General features: G+C 42.7%; 1 protein-coding gene across 1 annotated transcript; it reads right to left on the bottom strand.

Moving 5' to 3' along the window:
* Window positions 1-152: 152 nt before the first annotated feature.
* ENTREP1 (endosomal transmembrane epsin interactor 1) lies at window positions 153-27,943 on the bottom strand. Its single transcript, XM_086629912.1, has 10 exons — window positions 27,296-27,943; window positions 24,682-24,738; window positions 13,124-13,234; window positions 11,400-11,522; window positions 10,543-10,654; window positions 5,807-5,892; window positions 5,118-5,190; window positions 2,308-2,412; window positions 1,479-1,768; window positions 153-299 (listed from the first exon to the last, which is right to left on the bottom strand). The coding sequence occupies exons 1-10, from the start codon at window positions 27,941-27,943 to the stop codon at window positions 153-155; spliced, it is 1,752 nt and encodes a 583-aa protein (XP_086486038.1).

Genomic DNA, 27,943 nt, shown 5'->3' with positions numbered 1-27,943 from the left:
GTATGCCTGACAGAAGTGTTCTACAGAGAAATAAACAGAAACCAGCTCAAAAACAGGCAGAAACCAGCTCAAAAAAAAAGACAGAAACCAGCTCAAAGTACAGTTTCCCTGGCAAAGCCAGTAAGACTGTGAGGCCGTTCATGCTCTGCTCTCTAGATCTTCCCCTCTGCTAGCTGATCTTCGTCTGTGGTGAAAGTACACAGGTCACCACAGCTGTCCAGGTGCAGCAATCCAGGATACTGTCTGAAAGGTAATGCACGGGCATTCAGTGACATGTCTTGCTGGGCAGGCGTCATCAGCTTTAAAAGAAAAAAAAAAAGTAAATCAGATTTGTTTTCAGGCTCTTGTTCAATTAAAATAGTTTCTTACTCAACTAAGAAAAAGCTAGTTGTAGTGCTGAGACTAAAACTGCCATTTGTCAAGGAGGCATGGCAAAAGCAATCCCAAGTGGGAAAAGGAGTGAGTGCTGGGTTTTGGGGGGCTATTTTTGATTGGTTTGGTTTGGTTTTGTTTGGTTTTTTTTTTTTAAACCTGCACAACAATTGGCTCCTCAAAAACTGTGGCATGTCAGGTGTTGCTTAATAGGAGTCTAAATGTTGCTTCCTGCAGAAGCCACTGGACTGTAATAAGCTTCAGGCCAGTGTGATAAATTAAATTCTCATACAGAATTTTTTTTCCACAGCTATTTCTGTCAAATTTGTTGAGGCTTTTGTTGCCTGTAGGCTGCAGTGGGAAATGTCGCTTTATCTGCAGAGCCTAAATTAAAATCGTTGATGTGTTTGGCATGAGAGCTCAAATCAAAACCAGGAGTCGCAGCAAGTCACTTGTACAGTGCGTGAATCAACTCATCTATAAAAATGGTCTGTAAGCTACCAAAACATTTGTTTGATCAAGACTATAATGTCTGAGACGTCTGAATGTTCATTCTATTAATGTAAGCACATATTTTCTACTTTCTGCTTTTTTTCCTTTAGGGCTAGATCTTATTTTTATCCTGGGAGCCAATTAGAAAAACTTTCTTCTAGGTTTGCATAAATTTCCTTGTAAGCCTCCATTCCTTCCAGTTTATAATAGCAAACGCTTTGTAACATCTCTTCCCTCTCCCCTGCCATGCTCAGGATAAAGCACTGTCATGTATTTACAGTTCATGGTTCTACCACAGAAGACCTTCTCCTTCAGCTTTTAAATATACATGTATTCAGTCTTCTGAAAACCTTCCTGGCTATGTGGCTGATAGAGCAAGAGACATCGTAGCTGAACAGCTTCTCACACGCTCTCTAAATAAAGCTGAAGTACCGAAGGAAGCTAACTGGGTCCAAAAACTGCAACGCACAAAGCGGAGTGGCAAACATAAAGGCCAGCTCGTGTTTCCATGTCACCCAATAATAAATACAAGTAATAAAACTTGTATTTTTACAAGTATTTTAAAATTTAATACTTTTTTTTTTTAAATATTTGTAAAAAAATTGTATTTTTACAAGCTCAAGGGAGGTGGCACCGGTGGTAGCTCCTGCCATACATTTCTCAATTGATTCCAAAACAGACTTGATATTTTCCACCAATTCAAGCATGTCAGGGCTCACGCCGCAGGAGGACTGCAGTAGGATCCACATCACAATCTGTTTAATCTTGGTGTCAGGCTTGCCATCTCTCAAAGTTTGAGGTCTTCCCCTCAAAGCTCTCGCTCTCAAACCCTTCTGCAAGGTGACCACACAGAGTTGTGTTTTTACTTCAGTCTGCACTGCACCTTCACAGCTGACAGCCGCCCCTGAAAACAAGGACCAAACAAAGCAAATAACCCCCTTGGTTCACAGCAGTGTTCAACGAGTGTCCCCTGAGATTTCAGTGCTGATTCAGCGATGACGCAGTGCACAATTTAACCACGTAAAACCTAATCCTCTGGCACGGTCAGGGCAGCACGCATGTCTCGCTCTGCATGGGATTTACGCTGGAGAAAACGCCTGTAAAACAGAGCAGCACATAGCTACGGTGGAGTGTAAATCACGTCTCGTAGGGTCTGGAGGGACATTTCTGGGAAAGCTGTTTGCCATTTTGTGTACATCGGTTCTTTTCTCTTTTGCTTCTGTTCTGAATAGACCTCAAATGGGTGTTGGGTGTTGATGTCAACGCACAGTTGCACAAAGCAGGTTAAGCGAAGCTTGAAGGTTTTTATGATGTCTTCTGAACTTTTTGTAACTTTCAGTTATTACCTGTCAAGAGGGCTAGTCACAAAATACCTGAAAATAATTACTTGTCAAGCTGGATACAATGTGGAAATTTAATGGGAAAAAAAAAAATCAAAATTACCTTGCAAGGACTGAAAAAGAGGCAGTAGGGAATCAATTCCACTACCTCTGGTCCAGACAAAAATCCACTGCCTTTGGTCTAAATAATAATAATCGATTTTTGGCCCTGTTAAAAAAAAAAAAAAAAAAAGTAAATAAGAGCATTTAGAGGTCGTTCAAAAAGCACTTCAATGTTGGCTTTATGCCAAACACAACAATACCAGGAAGAGATTCAAAACTTTCTAGCAAGAAGAGTGCTAACTAACTCAAAGCAACTTGCATTGCTCTGTTGCAGCTGAGCTCCCTTTCTGAGCAGCACTCATGTATTTGACTCTTAGGTCCAGTGCTGAACCGCAGTCACATTGAGCCTGAAGCTCCCAAATGCTTCTGACTGATGGAGCCTCTCTGCAGCAGAAACGCTCTGCTCCACTTTCACAGCTACGAATAGGCTCTGTGCCATGTAACTATTGCTTCAGCAGCAGATTCTCTGGGGTTTTGTGCTGGAAGTTGATGGGAGGAAAAGGGAAAACACATGATGTAGCAGAGACACGAAAACATTCCACAAAAGAGTAAGTATAATACAGATAGTCATGCTCCCAATGTTCAAAATAAATGGTTGTTACTAACACACCCTCTCCTCGCTTACATTTTGTGAATGCTAATATGTATCAGCAGCTACTACAGGGATTCCAATATCCTCTAATAAATGCAAGGCTCTTGACCAGTGGATTTTTAAGACTGTCAACAGAATCAAGGACTCTGATTGACTGACACCAAAGTAGCTGCAAGAGACTTCATCAGCTCTCCACTGTGGGTTTTTTGTGTTGTTTTTTTTTTGATGCTATGAGGAGTGAGAAAAGGGGTGCAAATTTATAGGCTAATACCAAACAGCCAAGCTAATTTTGCTTTAAATTGCTCACATTGACAACTGCCCTGGCAAGCTTTTAGATGCTAGTGCGCAAATACACTGAGAAATCCTATGTGCTCCCTCCTTCTTGTCTTCCACCAGCCCTGCCCCCTCCCAAACCAGCAGTGCCTGCTACAGACCCTGCTCCTGGATGTGAAAGCCTGAAGAGCTGCCAGACTAAGATGCTGGGTGGAGATTTGGCAAAACACAGACTTTTTGCTGTTCTATAGGTACCCTGTTGGGAGACAGCAGCCGATTTCTGCAGGTACTGGGTTCAAGGTACTAACCTTCTGACAAATGATCTTTTAAGGACTCATTACATAAGCATTAATAGAGAAAAATCAAGTCACCTTCAAGCATCCAGCAGTGCAGCACCAGGTCACTTTCAGAACATTTCCACAAGGAACTGAAGGCTCTCCTGAGCGCTCCTTCTGCAGGCACCAGGCTTGCATTTGAAGGTGAAAGGCTCACTCTGCTGGAAGACGCAGGAATTTCTTCATCTGAGTAATTGGAAATAATAAAGGTGAAGGAAAAGCAGTCAGAATAAAGCAGATCTGTAGAAGCTGTTACTAGAGATTATTACTGCGGGTTTTTTTTTGTGCCTTCCCCCCCCTTCAAAGCTGTAATGATTGGACACAAGAGCCTAGAGATGTCCCTGTCTGTGCATACGCCCACACTCACCAGTAACGCTGGTTAAAGCCTGCTTAAACATTTGCAGAAACCTGTTCAGCTTTATGCAACTAGAGTAGCAAACAAAAAAATACAGCTTTGCCTAGTATAAACCTCAGCTTAAACGACCTGATCAGAGACACGGAGCTACAGCTTTCTTGGAGAGAAAACTAAATCTCAGAGAGCCCGAAATCCTCCTACATATAAGCAGTTGTACCAAGCTATGACAGCATATGGTCACAGAGTTCAGTCACTGTCTGCAATTAGGTAGCTTGTAAATCAACCACCAGTCCCTGTAAGGGAATTAAAAAGCTTGTTTCACAAGGTTCTTTATTAAAAGTAAGATTTTCCTGAATTCTTGTGATGTGTTTCATCTTCCCAATTAACCAACTTTCCTCCTTTCCTCAGGGTGAAATTATATGCCGTGATTCCCACAAACACCTTTTAGTGAACAGGACAGGATGAAACTATGTATTTGTCACCAAGCTCGATTCTGTACCTCCATCTGATGGCACCTGACATATTACAGGAAACAAAGTTCTTGCTCATGCAAGACCAAAACAACAAATTAAGGTAAACAGTTTCTTATTCAGAACACGGGAAATTGTGCTGCTACTCCAACACGAATGTGACAGTGACTGGAGCGTTCAACAAAACTAAGGCTTGGATGATACATACTGGTTGAGTGTAGCACCTTGTCTTCTACACAAACGCAACCTAGCATCTCTGAAGAGATGAAGAGGAGAAACAGTGACACAACCTATATAAAGCAAAGCTTGATGTGGCCTCTATGAGTAGTCTGGCTATGTCCTGTACCAGTATGCAGAAACTACTTAGTAATTCTTCCAGTGCAGGCTGAATAATAGAGTAATTCTCCCATTTAGCTCAACGCAGTCCAGCATTATTTTATCCTTTTCTTATCAGCACAAAATATCAACAGGCACCATCACATAAACAAAACAAATAGAAGCACTGGAGCTGGACATCTTTTCTTACAACGTATGGACATAGTCAACAACTAACTTGAAGATTACGAAGAAGAAAACGTATCTTTCTTTTTGTATCTTAAGAGCAACAACTTTTTACGTATTTTAAACATTAATCCCCATTCCTACTACTCAAAACAATCACGACTCTGTATCTCTACGTTGCAATATGGTGGCTGTCTTTCAAAGAAATAATAATGTTCCTGCTAGGTTAAGTCATCTGGGTTGAGTAGAACTGTTCTGGAACAAATTTTAAAGTGTATTTCTTACCTCGAGAGGCCTGCCTGTCTCTTGCTTTCCCCAAATCAAGAACTTCCACAACACCTGTTTGTAGCTCACCTTCCTGGAATAAAATAGGAAAGTTGAAAAATCACAAGCCACCATCTTTTTTCTAGTACTTTCTAAGAACTGCAACATCCAACTTAAAAAGCAGATGCTTTTGCTTAACTGCACAGTCCTTTGGGACTATGTGATAGCGTTTAATTCCACTGCAAAACCAAGACCAGTGAATGTCTAAAAATAATGTTCATCATCCGGGTCAGCCAATTTTATCCTGCTGAGTATTTTCTGGGAAGAAGCACCTGTCTTCTGAAAACACCAGTGAGTGGAAAGGGATCAGTGAGCATGGCAAAACCCTGACCTAGTCCCACATGGCAAGGTACAGGTGCAGAAGGGAAGTAAAGCACAGAGGCAGCACAGGGGTCCTCTAGAATAACCACAGTGTGTTTTGTTCCTCCTCCCATGCTCAGACACCATTTTCCAACTGGGGAGAACTTTTCAACTCTAAAAGTAAGTGACTAATTAAAATCTTCAGTGAAATTTACAGCAAGCCACATTTGTAACCAAAACATATCCTCCTGGTATTCTGAAATTAACAGATCCCTGAGGTATGTTTACCCTGCCTCAGTGCAACCTTACCTTTATAGCAGAAAAAGACCGTGAGCTCCTGTGGGCCATACCTGCTCAGAGCTGTTCAGACTCCGCACAGCTTTGTAAGGAGGAGGTGGGACCAGAGGGCAGAACACCTGAGCGTATTTGATTCTCACTGTACAACAAGGAGGCGATGGAATCACACTGGAGTTACGTGTCCTGCAACAAACGACACCAAGCAACTCCATTGATACAGCCTTCCAGCTGCGGAAAAACATCAGCTACCAAACGCCACTGGCTTTCCCCTGCCAGCTCAGATTGTGGGATCTCAGTCACAGCTAATGAACTGGACAAGAGCTGCAAGAGATTTTCCCAGAAGAGAGCAGGAAATTGCTCCTTAGGAGGTGCCTCTCCAATTTGTTCACTGGAGCTTCAAACATTTTGGGGCAGTACCGCACCTAGGAATCCATTTCAGTTTTACTTCACAGACATTCAGTTTTATTTCATGAGATTCAAATACAGGTGGTCATTCAAGATGTGATAGTCTAGCTCTGATTTTTGTGAACTACCAAATTCCTAATTATAACGGAAATCTAGAATACCTCTGATCTCATGTTTTATGTTCAGATACAGCTGCACAGAAAGAGGCAAACCCAAACTAAAGGCTATTTTTGTGATGATGCTTGGCTAGGAATGTTATAGTTGATCAGTTCACGCAGGCTTGTATGAGGCAAACGTATCTCACGGTTAACCTTACGTCTCAGTTTTCAAAGAGCTCTCTGAAATCTTAAATACAGCAGATTTTGGGATTTCTTTTGCTCTATCATCTTCCTGTTAGGAGGTAGCTCTGAGGGAATAAATCAGAACAGTGCCTGGAGAAACTCTTTTTGGCAAACACATATTTTGGTAACATAAGTTTATGTTACCCCATTAACACTGGAACTAGGCGTGGTGGTCAAGAGCAGAGCTGCCAAGGGTACCTTCCACACACAATCTTTGGAGATGCCCGTGACCCAAAGCGTCTCAATTTTTCTCTGCTTTTTATTACATTCTAAACTGCTGATTTGGTACTGAGCAGAAACCTCAAGCAACACACAGAAGTCCACGTGCTTTGCTCTCTAGACCCATGCCAGGCTTACAGCTATCACTGGTGGATGTGATCTCTCTACAAATAAATGTTACAGAAGAGCAAGCCCTTCCTCCTAGAGTTCAGGGCTTCTCTGATGGCAGCTGGAGGGAACGAAGATGACTGTGAAAAGTATTTTCTTGCAGGCTGAGAGGAAAGGGTAGAGTGAATGGAAATGCCTGTGGAAGGCTGCTTACAGAGGAAAAGAACCCAAAAAGAGAACTGGGAGCACTTTTGCAAAAGGCTTCTGTCAAGGTAATGAGGGAATGCATGGAGAAATTCCAGGAAAAGAAAGAACAGATTTTGATAACTGGTCATTACTTTTTTAATCTTAAAAATGGGGGAAATACAACATGTTAAAATGCTTTTTTAATTTCAGCCTATTTCATCTGGCCCTAAAAGCTTCAGAATAATTTTGGAGCACAATAGAGACTGATGCTCCATTGACATCACTTCTTCACATTTTTCCAGTTCATTCGTGCTGAGTTTACATTCAATGTAGGCCACAAAAATAATATACTTCTTGAACCTCAGTTTTGGTTTTAAACATGCCTGACATGGCCTACCCAGCTCAGTCACACCTTGAAACTTAATGTTGCATCCAAGAATTATATCATGTTAAAACTTACTATGTAACATTCAACCAAAAAAGCATTCCCTTAAATCCTTTAATGTAAAACTCACTTCCAGGATGTGCACGTTCGTCGATCAGTTCTTTATTTCTTAGTTGCCACTGGTTGTTTTTTTTTTTTTTTTGTTTTATCTAAGCAAGCTGAATCCTCTTGTTAGTCAAAAAGCCAGCAGCTTTTTGAAGTGACGATACAGCAAGGTAAGGAACAGGAGTCAAAGCTTTCTCAGGGAACCCCACTGCCCCAAGGCAGCTCCTGGTGGTGGGGAGGGTCTGTACTGCTGCAGGTGAGCAGGACAGCCAAGGGGGAAAGCACATCCTTGGCCACCTCTTGCCCACGTTCTGCACTTGTACCTCAGCTCAGCAACACCACCAGACTTTGGCCTCTCCAAAACTTCAGTGTTTCAAAAGCAGAAGCACGTTTAGTGGTTAAGAAACAACTGTCAGCAGCATATGGGTCCAATTTGAGACACATACTGAATCTGACAATATACTACTTGGATAAGCAGACTTGCAATTTGGCAAATACCTCTAGTCCCTGGATGGTACTTTAAACTGGACTGGAGCAGATTTCTAGACCCCAGGAGATGGTTTGCTGCCCCACATGGATTGACTCTTCCCTTAAATTCGGGTGCCTTATAACACATTGTATTCATTCTTCAGGCGGGAGCTCAGGTGTAACTGTTAACGCTGTTGTGTCAATCGCAAAAAATAACTTAATTGCTATTTCCGTGTCTACAAAATAGCAAGATTAGGGGTAGGACTTGACCAGACATCTGTAACGCTAGTTTGTTTTGTCTACCGCTGAATAAGTCAAACGCAAAAGCTTTCCCAGGAACAAATGAACAAACCGAAGAATTAAACTTCCTTTCACTCCCCTTTTGCACAAAGAAAACGCTTTGGATGTGGGCTCCGCGGGAGCTGGGCACAGGAATCCAGGCCACGAAGGCAGCGTGGCATTCAGCGCACAGAACGGGCAGGGAGGGGAAGGAGGAGTGTGATGGCGCTGACCAAGAGAAGGCCAGGTCTCACCTCGGCCGCGGTGCTGGACACTGGGTGCTGCCTGGGGCCAGCCGTATGTCTTCTTCTGCCGAGAATGGAAATTAAGCCTGCCTGATGCTTTAACTTCTGCACTGCTGCGTGACTACCCTGAGCACCTTGAAACAAGTAGCCTGACTTTAGAAAGGCATTGCCATCACTTAAATATTATTATCAACAAATTTTAACACAGTCACAGGCAAGGCAGCTATGCAATATTAGATCATAGCAGCCTTAAATATTGTTCAGCAGACCTGACTGTGCTGAAAACAGGCAAAGAGAAGCAGTGCTGCTGGGAAGGAGGCAACCATGTAGAATGACACTCCAGACAAAGAACGACAGCTTCATTTTAAAGCAGGGGAACTGTGACAAGCCTGTTTCTACAAATACCTGATCTTCTGAAGAGATCATTAAGGACACCGTTCTGTTCTCACAACCAGCTTGAACCAAGGCTCACATAAGAGGTTTTTAGTAATGTTTGGAATTCAACCCCGATCTTTGGCATTTTAGAAGACTAAAATCTGTTCCTGTGTCATATTACCATTTTCTAGGTAATCCCAGGATCTGTAATTACCTCTACGAGGACCACAGAGTCTTGAAAGTCATGCATGTTATTCCTGATGAAACAGTGAAATAAACCAAACAGTCCTGCACACTGCAAAAACCAGGAGTTTTAAACACAGGTAGAGTGAAAAAGCCTGCTTGAGCATCATTGTATTTCATGTCTAAACATTGCGTGTTCACAGCAGAATAGTGCAGCCCCACTTGAGTCAAACTAATAAGCAAAGCTGACCTGCAAGTTACTGTGAAAAGTGTATAACCACCTGTAAAATGAAGGATAACAAAACCCACAAGTCACCATTGCATTGCAAGAAATATAGACACTAATAAGTCCCAGTACAGCAAAATGAGTTGATACTTAATGGACAAGCTACACGATATTCACCCCTAGTCTTCTTCAAAACAACACACACACAAAAAAAAACCAACCTCACCACCCCACCAAATTTACATTTTAATGTTTCATAAGATTAATTACAACAAGGAAAGCAGCCTTCTGCAACATAAAAGTTTTCTGCACATTTTCTCTTGCTCACGAGAAAATTCATACAGCTATTATTTTGTCCTACTCAGGATCTTTCTCCCCCCCATCTTTGTAGTAATGAATTTTAAAAACAGGAGAGCAGGAAGAGATTACAGTAACTCGTGTCTATCTTCCTTTTCTTTCTGGTACATGAACTCATCCTCCCATGTTCACTCTCACTCCTCCTCCTCCACCCACAGAGAAGCCCAGCAGTAGCACCAGGTGCAGGCACTGCCTGATCGCTCACTCCCCAGTACCAAGATAAGGGCCCTGATTACCTGGCCTGGCTGCACAATCAAAACGTACCCTGCCATGAGAAGGAGAATCCCTCTGGCAGAGAGGTCTGCGAGGGCCCAGGCCATCATTCTGGAGTCCTTCACACAAGCCTTCCCACGGGGTTGTGCCTGGCTTTCTCTCACTGCCCCAACCTGCTCCTGACAGCATCATAAAAGTTTTCAGTCATGTCAAATTGCCATATTTGTCTTACCAAGAAACAGTTCCTACAAAATCTAAAGTGAAAACCACACATAATACCTTTCATCTGCACTTATTTACACTGCCTCTCAACTCAACAGGTTTTTTTCTTCCTTCTTTTTTTCCTGAAGTCACCAACATTTTTCAGTTAATAACAGAGAAATGACCTGAAAAAAAGGACTAAGATTGTGGAATGTTTCTAAAGCCACTAAAAGAAAGGAAGAGAGTGTAAAGGTTTACCTGCAACTCATCTGTGGACTACAAGAAGACAGAGTTGCCAAACAGGAGGCAGGCTGCACAGATGGGACAAAACCATGAGGATCCAAAACATGACCTTGGTCTTCAACCTGAGAGTCATGCTAATGAAAGGAAAATTCTGTTAAAAGCCTTCAGAGATATGAAAAATTGCTGAACTGTGTAATCTAGTAACATTGTTAGTGCCCCTTTTTTATAGCAGGCAACGCCTTGCACTCACTTACTAGGTCTGGTCTTCTTGTTGGAAAAGACCGTAAGTAACGCAGGGCAGTCGTTATCAAGGAAACTGTGACGATGAGGCCATTCAGGACACAAAGACCAAAGAAAACTTTCTGAAGAACATGAAGATTTTGAAAATTAACAGATTAAATCAAGGCATTTGTACATGTCAAAATAATAATAATAAAAAACTAAAAAAAAAAAAAAAACTATAGAAAACACAAGGATGACCATGACAATTACATCTTAGAAACACATGTGATGAAGTCTTCAGGACAGGTAATCTCCAAGACTGGAGTAATTTGCAAAAGCTTGGTTTGCCCTACTGTGTATCCTGACAGAGAGATCCAGAAGGGTTTAATACTGCTCAGATGTGATTTACAGACCAACTATTCATCCAAGAACTATAACCTTCCTCTTAACTTTTCTGTGGGAAATCCAAATGTGAGATAATCACCATTAAGAAAAGGTTAAAGCACTTTTATGTTTGACGATTATGCTGTTTGGAAGTTGTATTTTAGCAGTGTGTAAGAAAGGCTCGGAAGATCAAAAGAACCACTGAAGGCATCAAATCATTAGCTAAAATTTACACGACATTTACCCATGCAATCTTGTCTGAATTCAACTGTACTTTTGGTTGCATAAAACACAGAAAAGACAAGAACTGCATATTGGATCAGCAACGCACTGGTCAAAACCCAGAGATGAGGAAAAAAAGAAAAAATCCTGTTATAGAACCATAAAGAGCTTCTGATCAGTGTGGAAGATCAGAAAATCACGGAATTTTTCACAGAGAACACAGCAGTCACCTCAGTGCTGCACTGTCACACAAGTGTGGACATTATCAAAGCAGGGTACCTTGAGAAGGAAGTGAGCAATACTGCACGACTTTATGTGGTGTAGCTTCAGCGCAGTCTTTTCTGTGCATTTATCAAGATGTTCTTCACAGCAGAAACAAATCCTCTCTTCATTTGCACCCACCTATAAAAACACAAAACTCCACATTTTAACTTAACCGCTGTTCTATACATCATTTTTGCCTGCGTAGCATAGAGCCTGTGTCTCAAACCATACCTCTGACTGCAAAGCAGATGGGAAACACAAGCTCATAAAATGAAATTTGTGCAGTTTGGTACACCAACAATTCAGGCACTATAAAGCTCTATTATACATACTTCTTATTTGAAAGCAAGCATTACTGATAACCTCAAGACATTTAAACACAACTTAGTTGTAATCAAAGCTGCACTGATTAGTAAGCAATTTTAGTATCCGTGCCTTCAAATGCATAGCAGCCTGGAAATTCATTCGTTGATGTGTAAGCCACTCTATATGGAGTGTACAGGTTTTCTTTGATTCATGAGTGTATCTTGCATCTCTTTGGATGGAATGAAACCCACAACTGTAATTTCAACCTACACAAATCAGTAATAGTTACATCTGTACAATGCTATTTTTTGTAACTTTCAAATTAATGTTGTCTCAGTTTTCAAGTAGAAATAAATGCTTCCGTATCTAGAGATAATTGGCTTTTTAGCTGTCAAACTCTAGAGAGTCATAGTGTCAAAGGTCTTCCACCTACATAAACCCCCTACAGAATAATTTATTATTTCACGAATGCCTTTCAGCTGTACCTTACGCTTCCAACAAGAGGGCTTTGAAATTCCTGAAACATTTAACCATCTCATCTGGAATAACTGTAACAGTTCTCAGTACTTGTAATCTTGGACTCTCACTGCAATACACCTTCTACTTCTACATTCTTCTACTTCTTACGACACCCGTTTGAGAAAAATATTTTGTATTCTGTCCTTTCTTATGCAGATTGCTTCCTTCTCAAGTAGAAGTGTTCTGAAAAGCTAGTATGACTTCATCTACCTTAATTTTTTCCTCACAGTTCTTGCTGTAAAGTATCCACACAATTTGTCCTCACCAGGTGAGGCAAACCAGGAAAAATAATCCCACCCACAGATTATACTGACTGAGCTTTTTGTAGGTAGCTCACCAGTACCCACTCAGCCTTTTTTCAAAGTTTATCTTTGTCACATTATTATAAAAATCCTTTATGCTAGTTCTTAAATTACTATGATATTAAAATCAGTGTATAATGCTGGCAAGAGGGATTTTCCAAAGATATATTTGGGATCCCCTCCTACGTGACCCCATAAAATTGTCTAGAAAGCCTTGTACTATATCAGCTATGTCTTCACACCCTGAAGACGGAGGCCAGCTCTCAATGAAGTCAAACAAAACCATTTCTGGGCTAAATATGCTCTTCTAATGAGGAGTAAAGCCATTCAAAACACATCCTGTCAGGGTCCTCAGATTTAGGAGCTGAACCTCAACTCAAAAAACCCAAGTGTTTAGGAACACACAGAATAAAAATACTGTTGTGGATTTCAATGAGTCTGTTCACTATTTGAACTGAATCAAAGCCTGAAACAGAGGGTTTTCTGTTTTTCCCCAGCCACGCTGTAGCTGCGTTACTAGCATCTCTACATTAGCACATTTTGTGATCACAGCACAGCAAGCTTATGCGGCACGCCGTGAAGAAATGCATGTAAATCAGTACGTCTGCTCACCGAATGGCATTTGGGTACACTGGACATAAACCGAATGCTTTGACATCCTAACACAAATCCAGTCAGGTTCAGCAGAACACAGACGACAGACAGCAGAATAAATAGTTTAGCCTGGAACAGCAAAAAAATGTTAACAGCAGTGGGAACAGGATCATGAACCTGACTCAAGGAACATACGTCAGTGCAAATCCCACTCCCAGACTGAAGCCGGGAACCACCCTCCCCTTCTTTTCAAAACTCCTTTCAGTGACTTCAGTGCCCCACGGTGCCTTATCTTAACCCAGGAGATGGTTACTCCAAACACATTTGTCTTCTCTCTCTCCTTATTCTGTACTAGTTGTGCAGTAATAAAATACATGCAACTATTGAAAAGTACAGGCAGCCAAAGGATTTTCTGGAGTGCCAAGGATGATCTGTAAGCCATCCAACTTCCACTGCATGTCATACCCTTCCACTGAGTTTACCTCTCAATGTATTTAGACCAGAAAGAAACCCGAAGAGGAAACACCTTAAGACAACATTCATTCTGCACAGAATTTCCAAAACTATTTTGCAGCACAAATAAATGAAAAATATTTGTCTCAGTACAGTGAGGAAAGAGACACTGAAGGGACTTAGACTATATGACTTTGTTTCGTCCCAGCTACTAAAACCAGAACACCTCCATTCATAAATCAGACGACACCTTCAGTTTTATAAACCATCTGAAAGACCAGCAATGGCAAGAGTAATAGAGTGCTTGAAAAAGGACAAGCAGAAGCAGTGGGGAAAAAAAGAAGTCCTGCTTTCACGTATGCCTTTACAGTCTGCAAGCTGTGCTTACATGAGACTTGAGATATGGATTTTTAACACATGTAAGAACTTTGCCTGTTCCAATTCCTATATGCAAAACTTTTTTGTACTTCGGGAGTACAAATGGGTAAGACTACTACTTTACAGATAAATAACAGATTCCTCTCCTAATATGTTTAAATTTAAAGCACTCAATCCTACACAGCAAATATCAGGATTTATTGTCCAAAAGAATCCTTGTTAATAACAATCTGCTCACTCACATTCCTTTGTATCAAAATGGCCTAAATTAAAAATGCAGGAGATATAAACAAAAGCTGAGGAAGAGAAGGAAATCTTGAGGGACACAGGCTCAGTTCTGCTCCAGATGGTTTTACAGCAGATCCAGCAACAAGGACTTCAGAGGCTCTACAGAGGGACCTGGACAGACTGGATCGAAGGGCTGAGGCCAACTGTATGAAGTTCAACAAGACCAAGTGCCGGGTCCTGCGGTTCGCCCACAACAACCCCCTGCAGTGTTACAGGCTTGGAGAAGTATGGCTGGAAAGCTGCACAGCAGAGAAGGACCTGGGGGTGCTGGTCAACAGCCGATTGAACATGAGCCAGCAGTGTGCCCAAGCAGCCAAGAAAGCCAACGGAATCCTGGCATGTATCAGAAACAGTGTGGCCAGCAGGAGCAGGGAAGTGATTGTCCCCCTATACTCAGCACTGGTGAGGCCACACCTGGAGTACTGTGTCCAGTTTTGGGCCCCTCACTTCAAGAAGGACGTTGAGGTGCTGGAGCGGGTTCAGAGAAGGGCAACAAAACTAGTGAAGGGTTCAGAGAACTTGTCCTATGAGGAGCGGCTGAGGGAGCTGGGACTGTTTAGTCTGGAGAAGAGGAGGCTCAGGGGGGACCTTATCGCTGTCTACAATTACCTGAAAGGAAGTTGTAGGGAGATGGGGGTCGGTCTCTTCTCCCATATTATGAATGACAAGACAAGAGGGAATGAATGGCCTCAAGTTACGCCAGGTGAAATTTACGTTAGATATCAGGAAAAATTTCTTTACAGAGAGGGTTGTGAAGTATGGAACAGGCTGCCCAGGGAGGTGGCGGAGTCCTCATTCCTGGAGGTGTTTAAAAACCATGTGGATTTGGTGTTAAGCAATATGGTTTAGGGACCCTGACAGTGCAGGGCGAATGGTTGGACTCGATCTTGATGGTCTGTTCCAACCAAATGATTCTATGACTCTAAACATGCACAAAGACAGCAATCACTTTCCAAATTAACTTAGCTGACGCACCATTAGCTACCTAAGAAGCTGGACAAAAAATAAATTAGAGCTGTGGCACAAATTCTGATCCTTTTTACTGAGGTTCAGGGAAAAATAATCACCTCTGAACAGACAAGAGCTGAAGAGCATTACTGTGCAAGCTCATTCCTTAAATTACAACATCTCATTACTAGTAGGCTTTACAGAAGTTTGACCATAACATTATCACAAAAGGTAGGTTTTAACCTCAAAAAAACAGTAGTTAAAGTAGCTATTAATACTTATGTGAAGAAGATTTGGACTATTTTCTGTCAGATATAGTGAGAACAATCAATAATAAGAGGAACAGTATCTTCTAGCTTTATAAATATCAGAAAATCACAGATAAGAGGTTTTTACTGTTAGTAAGCACTTAGAGTGCCATTTGTTTTTCTGTACAAACACAGAATTTAATAATATTCTCGAAATTAACTCCTTGCTTATCACTCATATGAATCAATACCATTTCTTCTGGTTTTATCTAGATTATCTCAGTTAGCCTTGTGATTAAAAGTACTTTGAGAAAAGTAAACTTGGTAGACGCAGATATTTCATACAAAGGAAGCTTTTCATCTATGTTCAACACAGGACACTGTCAACTAGAAATTAGACAGTTTTACAAGTCAAGTAGAAGCTATTTCAACATAAAACATCTTTATAGTACAAATCTCAAGAATCAATACTAAGGAAAACAAGAAGTATGTTTGCACTCTTTCAACTGATGAAGAAATGGAGGTCCTGAGCAAAGAAGTTACTTGACCAAAGTCCTATATGAAGATTTTTATTTTTTTTAAAAAAGGAGGCAAATTCACACGTTAGTTTTATCCTTTGGTACAGAAGCTGCAATATAAATAATCCAGTATGTGGCTATATAAAAAGTTATATATAAAATCCAGACTCCTAACATACTGGTCTACAAAATCTCGACTAAAAATCACACAGGTTTTTTTAAACAAATATGTTAAGACCAAAGAAGAAAAAGGAAGAAAAAGAACATTACTATAAATACATAAAACAAGGAGGACAATTTCTACATTTATTTTCTAATAAATTCTGTCATACAAAAATAAAAACTTGATCTGTATTTTAATGTATGTATAGTCTATTTTTGACTGCATAACCTAATATTCAGACAATGCAAATGAAGAAGCAGAAGATAAAAATAATTTTTCTACATACAGTCTAAAACACCACCGTGATCTGAGCCACAAGTATAACATTTGCTGCTACCTATCTTTCCAGCAAGTTGTTCCCCAGTGGGTGCCAGTGCCTGGGGTCTCTTCCCTGCACAGGCAGGACTGTGCATTTCCCTTTGTTGAACTTCACGAGATTCTTCTCAGTCTGCTCCTCAAGCCCATCCAGGTCCCTCTGAATGGCACCATTTGGTGTATCAGCCATTCCTCCCCATTTTGTATCACCTGTAAGCTTGCTGAGGGTGAGCTCATTGAGGGTGAGCTCTGTCCCACTGTACAGGCCACCTGTTAAGATATTAAGTAGTATTTCCCCCAGTACCTACCCCCAGGGCACAACACCGCTGACCGGCCTCTGGCCGGGCTTCATGCCACCCATCACAACCCTCTGGGCCCAATTGTTCAGCCAGTTTTCAATCCATCTCACTGTCCTCTTATCTAGCATGTACTCTGTCAGCTTATTTTATAAGATACATTCTCCTGCAGATGCGAATTTAAACATCTTCTCCATCACTACTCACATCACTACTCTCCATCACTACAAGTAAAAACAGGTGTTCCACTTTATCCCAGTGAAAGAAGATCCCACCTGCAGGTAAATCAGGAGAAAAATACTTCTCAGATTAGAAGAAACAGAGGTTACTAGTTAACTAGTAACTAGCAAAGGCAAACATGGTATTTTAAAAGCCAGAACAGAGGTAACTAGTCTTAACTGCAGTGATGAAAATGGAAAGAACTCAAATTAGGGCTTCAATTTGGTCACAGCCTTCATCTTCTGAATACTAGATATGCACAGACTGTGAACAGATGCAAAAAGTTTTGAGGAACGTTTATATGAATTCAACTACAGGAAAGCAAAGCGTGTTCTAATGTTAGACACAGTATTTGCCAGTGTCTTGCATGGACGATCTCTTCCAGGTAAAATATCATCCTGCGCTTTGAGGACTCTGCAGCAACGTTAACTTGCAATACAAGGCTCTGACTCTATAATTCATTCTGTGTAGGCAGACTGCTTGTTGTCCTGCTGCTGCTGCTGCTGCCGCCATTGAAGCTAGTATCTAATGCCAGAGAGGAATTGCTTTCTCTTTAATATGTACACACAGGACTGATGCCAAAGCTGCCACTTGAAAAATAAATGAAAGAAAAACGTTTGCTCCACAGTCATCAACTGTTATGTCCATTTTGCATCCTGAATATATACTTTATCAATATTCTTCTAGGAAAAGGTAAGTCAATGTATTAATTTTCCATATACACAGCAGCAATAGCAATAATCAAGTATTAATTATGAGACCTTACTAATTTTCTATCAGTTGTGAGAGCTGTTTATTGTACCATATAAAGACCTGCAACACACCTGTCAACAAAAAAAAGCCACACAGAAGTAAAAGACAATTTAATTAATTTAATCAAAAAGTTACATACTTCAAATGCAGCATTAAAACACCCCATATGAATGACAGCTTTTCAGCATAAAAATAAATGATTTTTAAAAAATCAGAAGAGACTTGACTTTGACCTGATTATAAAGGTTAACAGTCTCTCTAAAGGCTTTTCAAAGTCTCACACTTAAAAGCATACTTCTTTTTATTTGCTTAGACTAGCTTTAAAATCTTTGTACAAGTACCATTTATAGAATTAATGTGAGCCATGTGAGCCAAGATGTTAACACTGAGCTATTTCACTTCTAAAATTCAGACTAACAGACACTACTACAGTAATTCTTACCAAAGCCAAATGACTTTGCTTATTATGAAGCACATGGATAAGGAGACTTTTTTTTTCAAGATTAGGGTCATGATATGCAGCTTCTGTTCACAGTGCTTTATATTGTTACCAGCAGGGCTAAAATTTAAGAACATCACTTCACTAGCACCAGAACTAAGTATTTTGGTCTAAGCATTACATTTTGGTTAAGTCTATGCAAATCAGTTAAGGTGCAGATATCAAGAAGGCAACAGCTAGCTCTAAAAATCTGTATTTTAAAGCTGCTGGGACATATTTTTCTTCTGATAAAATTCTTCAATTAAACAAAAGGTTTGCTACAAATTTATTCTTCAAAAATTTTCAAGGTTATAAATAAATACTTGAATTTGTCGTGGGTTAGGCCGCTCCGGCAACCAAATCCTACACAGTCGCTCACTCCCCCACCCCCAGGGATGAGGGAGAGAATCAAAGAAGAAAAAGAAAAGAGACCCGTGACAATTTACTACTACTGCTACCAATATATATATGTACAGATATGTACAAGGATAAATATGTACAAACGAGTGATGTACAGTGTAATTGCTCACCACCCCTTGACCAAGGCCCGACTCGTCCTGAAGCTGCAATCCTGAAACAGATAAATCCCGACACCGCAATCCTGGATGAACGGGAGGCCCCAAGACAGAGAGCGAGAGAGAGAGAGAAAATACCCTGAGAGTCTGAAAGTAAGAGTCCCGGAAGGGCAAAAAGCCCTTCTTCCCGGCTGACCCTCACTTTTATACTGGGCATGACACTGCATGATATGGAATACTAATTGGCCAGTTTGGCCCTCAGTCTTAAGTTCCAAGTACAAATCGTAAGGAGAGTTGTGGACCCCTTGTCCCGGCCATGCTCCCCCCTTATCCTGTTTTGCTCCTGCACACTGGCAAGAACACAGCAGCTGAAAAGTCCTTGAGACCTCAGTGCCAACCACAAACATCAGCTTGCTATCAACATTCTTCTCAGAGCGAGCCTCTGAATAAAACCAAAACACGGAGCTCTTCTAGCTGCTAAAAAAAAGAGCTAACTCTGTTCCAGCTAAAACCAGGCCAGAATTCCACAAACTTTTCTGTTTTCCAATGAAGATCTGCAGATTTTTGTCATAAAACCAAAAATATTAACACTTTCAAAATTAAAAAAAAAAACCAACATCTAATAAAAATTTCAAATCCCTCTGTTACTATACGACTCAAACTGAACATGCGACCTGGGACTTTTCCGAGTCAAACCCCACAAACCTTCATGTGAAAGCGGACCACATCTATCAACACAGAAGCTGGCGCGCTAGCCAACAGTGGAACCATAAAGCACTTGACATGGCTGGAAGCTGGAGCTGCATTCACCCAGCCCGCATCCACTCTGTTCACTTCTTGATGCCATGCGGTTACGCTCCACCCGGCGCCACGGTGCCTCCCCGCGCACTGAGGCTCCTCTTGCCCTTCACAGAGTCACAGAATCACAGAATGTTAGGGATTGAAAGGGACCTCAAAGGATCATCTAGTCTAATCCCCCTGCCGGAGCAGGACCACCTAGATCAGGTCACACAAGAATGTGTCCAGGCGGGTTTTGAACATCTCCAGAGGAGATTCCACAACCCCTCTGGGCAGCCTGTTCCAGTGTCCTGTTACCCTTACTGGGAAGAAGTGCTTCCTTATGTTTAAGCGGAATCTCCTATGTTCCAGCTTATATCCATTTTCTCTTGTCCTGTCATTGGATGCCAGTGAGAAGAGCCTGGCTGCATCCTCATGACAGTCACTCTTTACATATTTATAAACATTAATGAGGTGCTCCTTCAGTCTCCTCTTCTCCAAGCTAAAGAGACCCAGCTCCCTCAGCCTTTGCTCATAAGGGAGATGCTCCACTCCCTTCATCATCTTTGTGGCCCTGCGCTGGACTCTCTCAAGCAGTTCCTTGTACTTCTTGAACTGAGGGGCCCAGAACTCGACACAATATTCCAGATGCGGCCTCACCAGGGCAGAGTAGAGGGGGAGGAGAACCTCTCTCGACCTTCTAATCACACCCCTTCTAATACACCCCAGGATACCACTCATCTTCTTGGCCACAAGGGCACATTGCTGGCTCATGGTCATCCTGCTGTCCACCAGGACCCCCAGGTCCCTTTCTCCTGTGTCAATCCCCAACAGTTCAGTCCTCAACTTGTACTTGTACTTCATGCTGTCACAGCTCAATCTCTTTAGCAGCAGAACCCAAGCACTAAGCAGCCACCATAGACATGCTTAACTCGAAGTCTTTGTTACAGTTGGCAAAAAAACCCCACAAATCCAGAATGAGAAAGGCTCCTAAAACACACACGCTACAGGATTGCAGCTAATTTGTAGATGACTGGAAAGGAAAGGATGCTTCACTAGTGGAATGCTTCTTCGTTCAGCAAAGCATGTGCGGCTCCAGGCAACATCTGGGAATACAACACAAGCTGACGGTGCGTTGGCTTAGTCCTAACCAAGTAAGGACAGAGGCCAGCATAGCAAGCATGGCCTGTCAATGATGTGAATTGCCCTCAGTGCACACGCCATCAAACGAACAATGTGGAATTGATGTATTTTCTGAAAATAGTTAGGTTCCTTCAGTGAAAAACAGGATTTAAAGCTCTATGAAAGGAAAGACTTTAGGAACAGCGAGGAAGGAATCAGCTTCTATACAATTAGAGAGTGATATCAAGCCCAGAACAGTTGACAGTCAGTATCTAAACGACCTGAGGGCGGGGGAGACGGAGGACAGAGTTTCCCTTTCCCCATTAAATACATTGGGACAGGCATGCCCAAAAGAAAGATTACTCTCTGGAGCAAAAATCAGCTTCAGAGCCTAAGGGTTACCAGCTGACTTCCGAAGTCGACCGACAACTGATAACCAGAACAGAAAAGCCTCAGATAACTAAAAGCAAGGTAAGATTACGGAGCCAAGGCTTCTCAGCAGCTGTTTTGCTGAAGGCCAAGCCTCCCCTGCAAGAACGTCCTTCAAAAGCTATAATTATAATTTGATTTTGCCTTGCAGTACCCTGCCTCTGCGACTTATTTACCCAGCATCTTTCCACGCTGTAACACAGCCTGCATGGCAGAAAACAACAAATGTGGCTCTCAGTTTTATTTACTAACAGGTCTTCTCACAGCTAAATCTCTTCAAGGCTGGCTTCCTCTCACCAATGATGCTACTAAAGGTCCACCACAGCTGTATCTAACGGGTTTCCCTTCCTTTCTCCCCTCTGGATGAAAAACATGAGCGACTGAAACACAGCTGCCCTCTCTGCCGTCGACACCGCAGCCCGTCCCCAGCTCCTTTCTCCTGACTCCGCAGCCCTGTGCTTTCTCCAAGCACCGGCAGCACCAGAGCCGTGCAGTCACAGGAAAAAACAACAGTTGGGTTGTTTTTCCCCAAGACGAAGGCCTGAGATTAAAGTGGCAGCCATAGAACAGCCTGGACGTTGAGAAAGAAACAAGACCAGGCAGTGAGAAATCATGCCCTGAAGCAGGGAGATGGAGAGGAACGTTTTGTGAGCCAAGACACCTCCCTTCTTCTGGAGGAGATAGGCTGTGCTGTGCAGAGCAGCTGCAGGCAAACAGGTGTACTCCAGCAGGTTTCAGAGATAAAAATCCTAAATCAGCATAGCAAACAGGTTTCTTTTAGAAAGAATCAGTATTTTTAAAAGGGGCAAAAATAAATGTGAATTGTATTGTAAAATTCCTTAAGCACCGCAAACTGACAAGTAAAACCAAAAATAAGATAATACAGAAAGCCTCAAGAAACAGCATTACCATGTTCTTAAGCATGAAATCTATGACAAACTGGTCTGAGGACCGGCACCTCCTCGTGGGCAAATTCTGTGGGACTCATCAGTCACAGTAATTCTGGTCAAGACCCAGCTCTGGGAAGAAGAGAGGGCTTAAATGATGGAGCTCAACCACCTACACCTAATTACAGCGTAATTGCTAAATCTGAGACCTTGTAGTACACACCATGGTAAATCAAAATCTAGATATAATTATCCAACTTGGGCTGAAAGCAAAACTGTTTTGGGGGGTTTGTATGCATGTGAGGAATTCCAAAACGTATTTGCACAATTTGAAGAAATTATGAAACTGAACTGAGTGACTTACAGCTCTGCATAAAACCAAAGATGAGCAGAGGCCCCTGCCTATGAACAAGAGAGCATTTGTAGACTGAGACACAACTATATATGAAAAAGAATAACGACCACTTAATCCCACCAGCTTTACACTTCAACCGTTGTGCACGGTCCGAAGTCTCTGCATAAAGACAGCTAAATGCTGACATGAGTTGCTGCAACAGAAAACGTGGTAATTCGTATCACTCCTCACATTTTGGGCATGGCTCTGGCACAGGTACCCAACATGCTAAATACCTGGATTCCACAGCAACCTTACAAAACCACCTTCGTGTGCGACTAATCCTTTCCACAGAGCTCACTTGCTGCGTAAAGGCTTTTCTACACCTGGCAACTGCTTGAGTTAAGGGCTGTCAGGGAGGCAGCTGTGAAACCTCTGCTTCCTTCACAGCAGGGAGGTGGCTCTGTGCAGACAAGGGGAAAAGGGGTTCGGTCCCAAAATCTGGAGAGAGGAATCCATTAGAAGTGTATTTACAAGACATAAGTGCAAAGGGCCTTGCATAAGGAGTAAAAAGGGGAAGGCAGTCACAGCTGGAAAAGGGTTTGTTATAGACCCAAATGGATTTTATAGTTTTAGTTATGAATGTCGTAACTCTAAGCCATGGCTGTATAAGGAGTCTCATTGCTTACACATTTAGGAAACCTTCTTTTACAACTCATACAACTCCTCATAACTCCAAAGACAAAATGTTGAAGTTATTAGAGGGTAGATATATTAGAAATACAGTCCAAAATAAATATGCTCATAGAAACTAACAATCTGTCCTTGATAGACCATAGCAATAGACCACAGCTACTTCAATGCATGATTTCCTTAACCTCATAAAATGTTTAAAGCTGATTTCCTCTTTTGCACATAAAGTAGGTCAGTCGGAAGAGACCTACAACAATCACCTAGTCCAACTGCCTGACCAATTCAGGGCTGACTAGAACTTAAAGCGTATTATTAAGGGCATTGTCCAAACACCTCCTAAACACTGGCACGCTTGAGGCATCGACCACCGCTCTAGGAAGCCTGTTCCAGTGTCTGATCACCTCTCGGTAAAGAAATATTTCCCAATGTCAAGTCTGATCTAATCTGACTTTCAAAAATCAGACCTCTATAAAATACACATACAAATAAGCAAAAAACCAAAACCAAAACAAAACCAAACAGGCTCATAGAATCACATAAGCATAGAATAACTGGCTGCAAGGGAGCTTACAAGACTCTAGTGTATTCTCCTGCTCAAAGCAGGGTCAGCTATGAGATCAGATCAGGCTGCTCAGGGCTTTAATCAGTGTCATTGCAGAAACTTCCCCATCTGCTCCACAACATCCCTGGGTAACCTGTTCCAGCACTTGACCATCCTAAAGATCATCTGATATAAATGAAAGGAGCAGGACGAGTTCAGTACTTGCATATTTAAGTAAAACTAGGAAAGGGCCAGAAAGTTTATACAAAAGAGAATACGAACGAGTGAAGAGCAACAACGAAAGGAATCTACGGCAATAGGTGCTTTAGAAACAGTACAGAAGACAGGCAATATAGAAAAAAAGGGAGTACTGTACAAGCCTCAGGCATTTTGAGATGGATGGCATTTACATTTATTTTCATGAAAATACGGTCCTTCCAGATTGGGAACCCCAGACACCAAGCTCCTCTTTCTATCCACAAAACTGGTAAAAACCTTGCTTTGCTCTGGCTATGACAACCAATGCACCGAGAAACAGTAATTCATCCGCAGCTCACACATCCGATACTTGGTACTTCTCACTGATGACTGTGCAGATCCCAAAGAAGCACCGCATAAAAATAAAAGAACTGCTTTGGCCTGGAAAAAGTCTTCAGAAGTTACAGTATGGAGAGGAAATTAAGAAAAAAGAAAAAACAACAACCCCCCAAAAATCCCCTTCAAAACCTTTTCTCAAGTCCCACCTCTGAGACATCGAGAGCCACACAGTTACTTACTGTAAGTGGAGAATACTTAGGTTAGCTTCGAAACCTGCTATCAGACACTAGCACAGTACCGCTGAGCTAAGCTTTCAAATCAGCTCCCCTCTTTAAGCTTCAGCAGCACTGCCTCAGAACGCTAAATTACTTACACTAAACCAGCATTTTCTTATACATGCACAAACACAAAAAATGATCTGTAAACAACATTAACACTTCCTCCAGGAGTGGTCCACTCTTGCCCTGAATGCGGACTACATCCATGCAGGACAGAATATAGCCTTTCATGAGCTTTGACTCCTCTTTTACTTAAGTATGATTCTACAACTTCAAATAAAAAGATTCAACCGTGTAGTCTATTTTTTCAAGGAGAAAGAAGTGATTTTTTTTTTCTAACCAACGATTATTAAATCAGGATCGTCTTCTGATAATTTCCCTACAACGAGTTTTAATCCATACTTACCAAAAACATTGTCTGCTTCTTCCATGTCATTAAGCCTAAGACTCCATATAAGATTACCTACAACATCAAAAAACATAGCATCAACAAAGAAGAAAACAACTGTTCACAAAACGCCGTTTACATGATACTTATCACTGCTCTGATGAAAGGTACTTTGGAACACTACAACAATGCTGGGAACACAGGAAGACACACTTTAAAGTGGAGAATAGGAGCCTGTGCCGATGAGGGTCTTCACTCCTAAGAGCACCCTGTGAATTAACACAAAAAAATTCACATCTGTTGTTTTCTTATTTTTTCCTCCCGGGAAACATGCACAGGGACAAAAAGTTATGCCAGCAAGTCTGACCTCAACAATTGCCTAAAAAATTACTTTCCACCAACTGAGTACTTGTTTTCTGCCACATGGCTCAGCAAATCTAAAAACTGGCTCTCTCTTCTCCACCCTCGGTCACCACCCCATCAGTTCCATAAGCGTCTGTGAGTACGCATTCCTGCCTCTCCCAGCTTGTGCAGACTCTGACCCTCTTCTGACCATTTCAGTGAACTAACAACTCCCAGAGCATGAACCCTATCGAAAACACTGAAGAGCACAAAAACCACCTCCCTGAACTGACTTACTGTGTAGCCGGATGAATGCCAGTATCAGGGCGAGGAAAGAAAAGCAAGTGCAAGCATCCCTGTCTGCGGCAGTAGTTCTTAGACCAAACTCTCTGAATCCCAGAACAGAACCCTTTGCCTCTGTACCTTAGAGGGCAAAACAATTAAGGAAGGAGAAAGCATTGCTGTAGAACTGAAGCAAATAGCATATTCAAATACTCTCTCACAGTAAGGATGGGAACCCTAAAGGAAGGCAAATCAGGTTTTCAGCAGGTCCCACAAATAAGCAGGTATGCTTTTAATTCATGAGACTCTGTGACTAAGTCAATTCACATCGAACTTCTACCCTAGAAAGTAACAAGAAGACTAGAACAAACAGGAAGTTGCCCACTAGCGTTTTTAATAAATCCCTTCTGTAACTTCATTCACTTGACATGATCAATCTGATTTAGCGTAACATGCATATATGACTTGGCCAAAACACCTTCCGATATCATTACTGGTGTTGCAAAACCACATGCGTAACTCCGCAGTTTCATAACAAATTGTTTTTTGAATTCTGTGAGTGCTAAATAGTTACAATATTTTATAACAAGGCACATAAAAATACTGATGTGAATTGCCGTTTTGCCTTGAAGACAACAAGACTTATTTCATTACGCTTGTTAAAGCTTTAAGATATATGAAAGAAAGGCTTCCTCAAAGTTTCCGGATCTGCACTTAACCAGCGCATCATAATCAGCATGTTGCATCTGAAATTTAAAAAAAAGAGACACGTCCTCAATTCCAGCTTCTAATTGCCTCTACCTTTCCAGGTTGCTTCTGGGCTAAAATTTTCACTCACGCTGTTATATCTAAAAGGCATTTTTGGTAACTTTTCCGAGTGAATATATTACTGTTTCAGAGCTGGTATTAAAAAAGAAAACGTCCTTCTTCATTATTGAGATTGAATACTTCAATTTTACATGTAGAATTTTAAAAGCATAAGCATGGTTTTGTGTGCAAGGTTCAAAGTCCATAGCTTGCATATATTTAAACTTGTTTTAATCTAGGGTAAGGAAAAAAAGGATGAAAGATCACAAGAGAGATACCAAAGATACACATTTAGGGCGGTCTGAGTTCCCCCCGCTCCTCCCTCGTAAAGGCTGTCTATACTTTCAGGGATGAGCATTGCACTATACACATGAATAGGAACTCCTTGATCCCCAAACTGCAGATCACTGAGCACGTTTCCACAGGTTGTGAACAACACTGGAAACAACACAACCAAGAGACAGGCTGTGGCAGCAGGCGCAGAGCATGACAGCCATAGAACATGACTTGCTCGCTGCTCAAGCGCCTACAAACTGGGCACAAGCTATCACACTGTCTCCTGCTCCCGTTAACTTCTGCTTACTACCGCCTAGCTTCTGAAATTCAAACTATTACATATTCTGTGTTTGCAAAGGTGCAGTTTAAAGCAGGGCCCAACTGGAGATGGAATAACTTCTCTTATTACTCTTTACAAAACTGTTTGTGTTTGGTTTTGTTTTGTTTTTTCCCCCGGGAACATCGCTATTTTCTCTCTCTCTCACTAGAGTAACGGTATGCAACGCACGAAAGCAAAATACAACATCTACGTACACCACAACTCGAGAAAACCCTGCTTCTGGCTGCGTATAATAATCGAGTACTTTTTTTTTTTTTTTTTTTTTTTTTTTTAAGGTAAAACGCACCTCAGGAAACAGATATCCCCAATCCAGTTGTCTCTACGTTTGCTATCCCGTTTGGGGTTCACGCTGCCCCCCTGGCAAAACTCTTAGCAAAAGCATTAACTGCTTATTGCTTCCAAGCAAGAGGAAGATCGCTCTTTGCTTTTGCAGGAGCCGGAGCAAACGCTTCTCGCGGCTCCTCCGCGGTCCCGCGTCCCCCACGCTTCACGTTAGCACCGCGCCCGCGGCCGCCGGCTGCCCCAGCGCTCGGCCGGGGCCGGGAACGGCCGGGAACGCGCCCGGTGCCCGCGGCGCTGACGTACCGTGGAGCCGGCCCAGAAGGGACAGGAGGTGCTCACCGTCGGCGCGCTGCTCAGCCACCGCGCTCCCCAGTTCAGCACCACCAGAGCGCAGCCCAGGGCCACCTGCACCAGCCCCAGCGACAGCAGCGGTCGGGCCGGCGGCAGCTCGGCGCCCGGGGCCAGCTTGGCGGAGAGGCCGGCGGGGCGCGGGTTGCGGTGTCGTGGCAAGCCGGGGCAGCGGCCGCCGGAGCAGACGGGCGGCAGCGAGGGCTCGGCGGCCGCGGCGGACACCGAGGAGCCGGCGGTGGTGGCCGCCTCCGTCTGGGGTGGCGGGGCAAGCCCCGGGCCCAGACAGCGGGAGCCCGGCAGGGACGTGGCGGGCAGCGCCGGCGCTTGCTCTCCCCAGGCGGCCGCTGCGAGCGGCGGGCCGGGCAGGGCTGCCCCTCCGCCGCTCCTCTGCCAGCCGACCCGGGCGCCGAGTGCCTGTGGCGCTCCCCTCCGCCCACCTGCCCTCCCCGCCGGGGCGGACGCCGCCGCGCCGGCCCTGGCCATAGCCTTCAGCTGCCCCCCGGGGCCAGGGACCGGCCAGCCGCCCCGCTGCACCTCGCGTCCAGCAGGTACGCCGGCCTGCTCGCCCGCGACCCCGACGGGCGATGCCGAGGTCGGCAT

This window comes from Tauraco erythrolophus, chromosome Z (genome assembly GCF_009769465.1).
Source record: "Tauraco erythrolophus isolate bTauEry1 chromosome Z, bTauEry1.pri, whole genome shotgun sequence".
Lineage (NCBI taxonomy): Eukaryota > Metazoa > Chordata > Aves > Musophagiformes > Musophagidae > Tauraco > Tauraco erythrolophus.
Note: the sequence above shows the minus strand (reverse complement) of the source record. Positions and strands in the feature narration are given on the sequence as shown.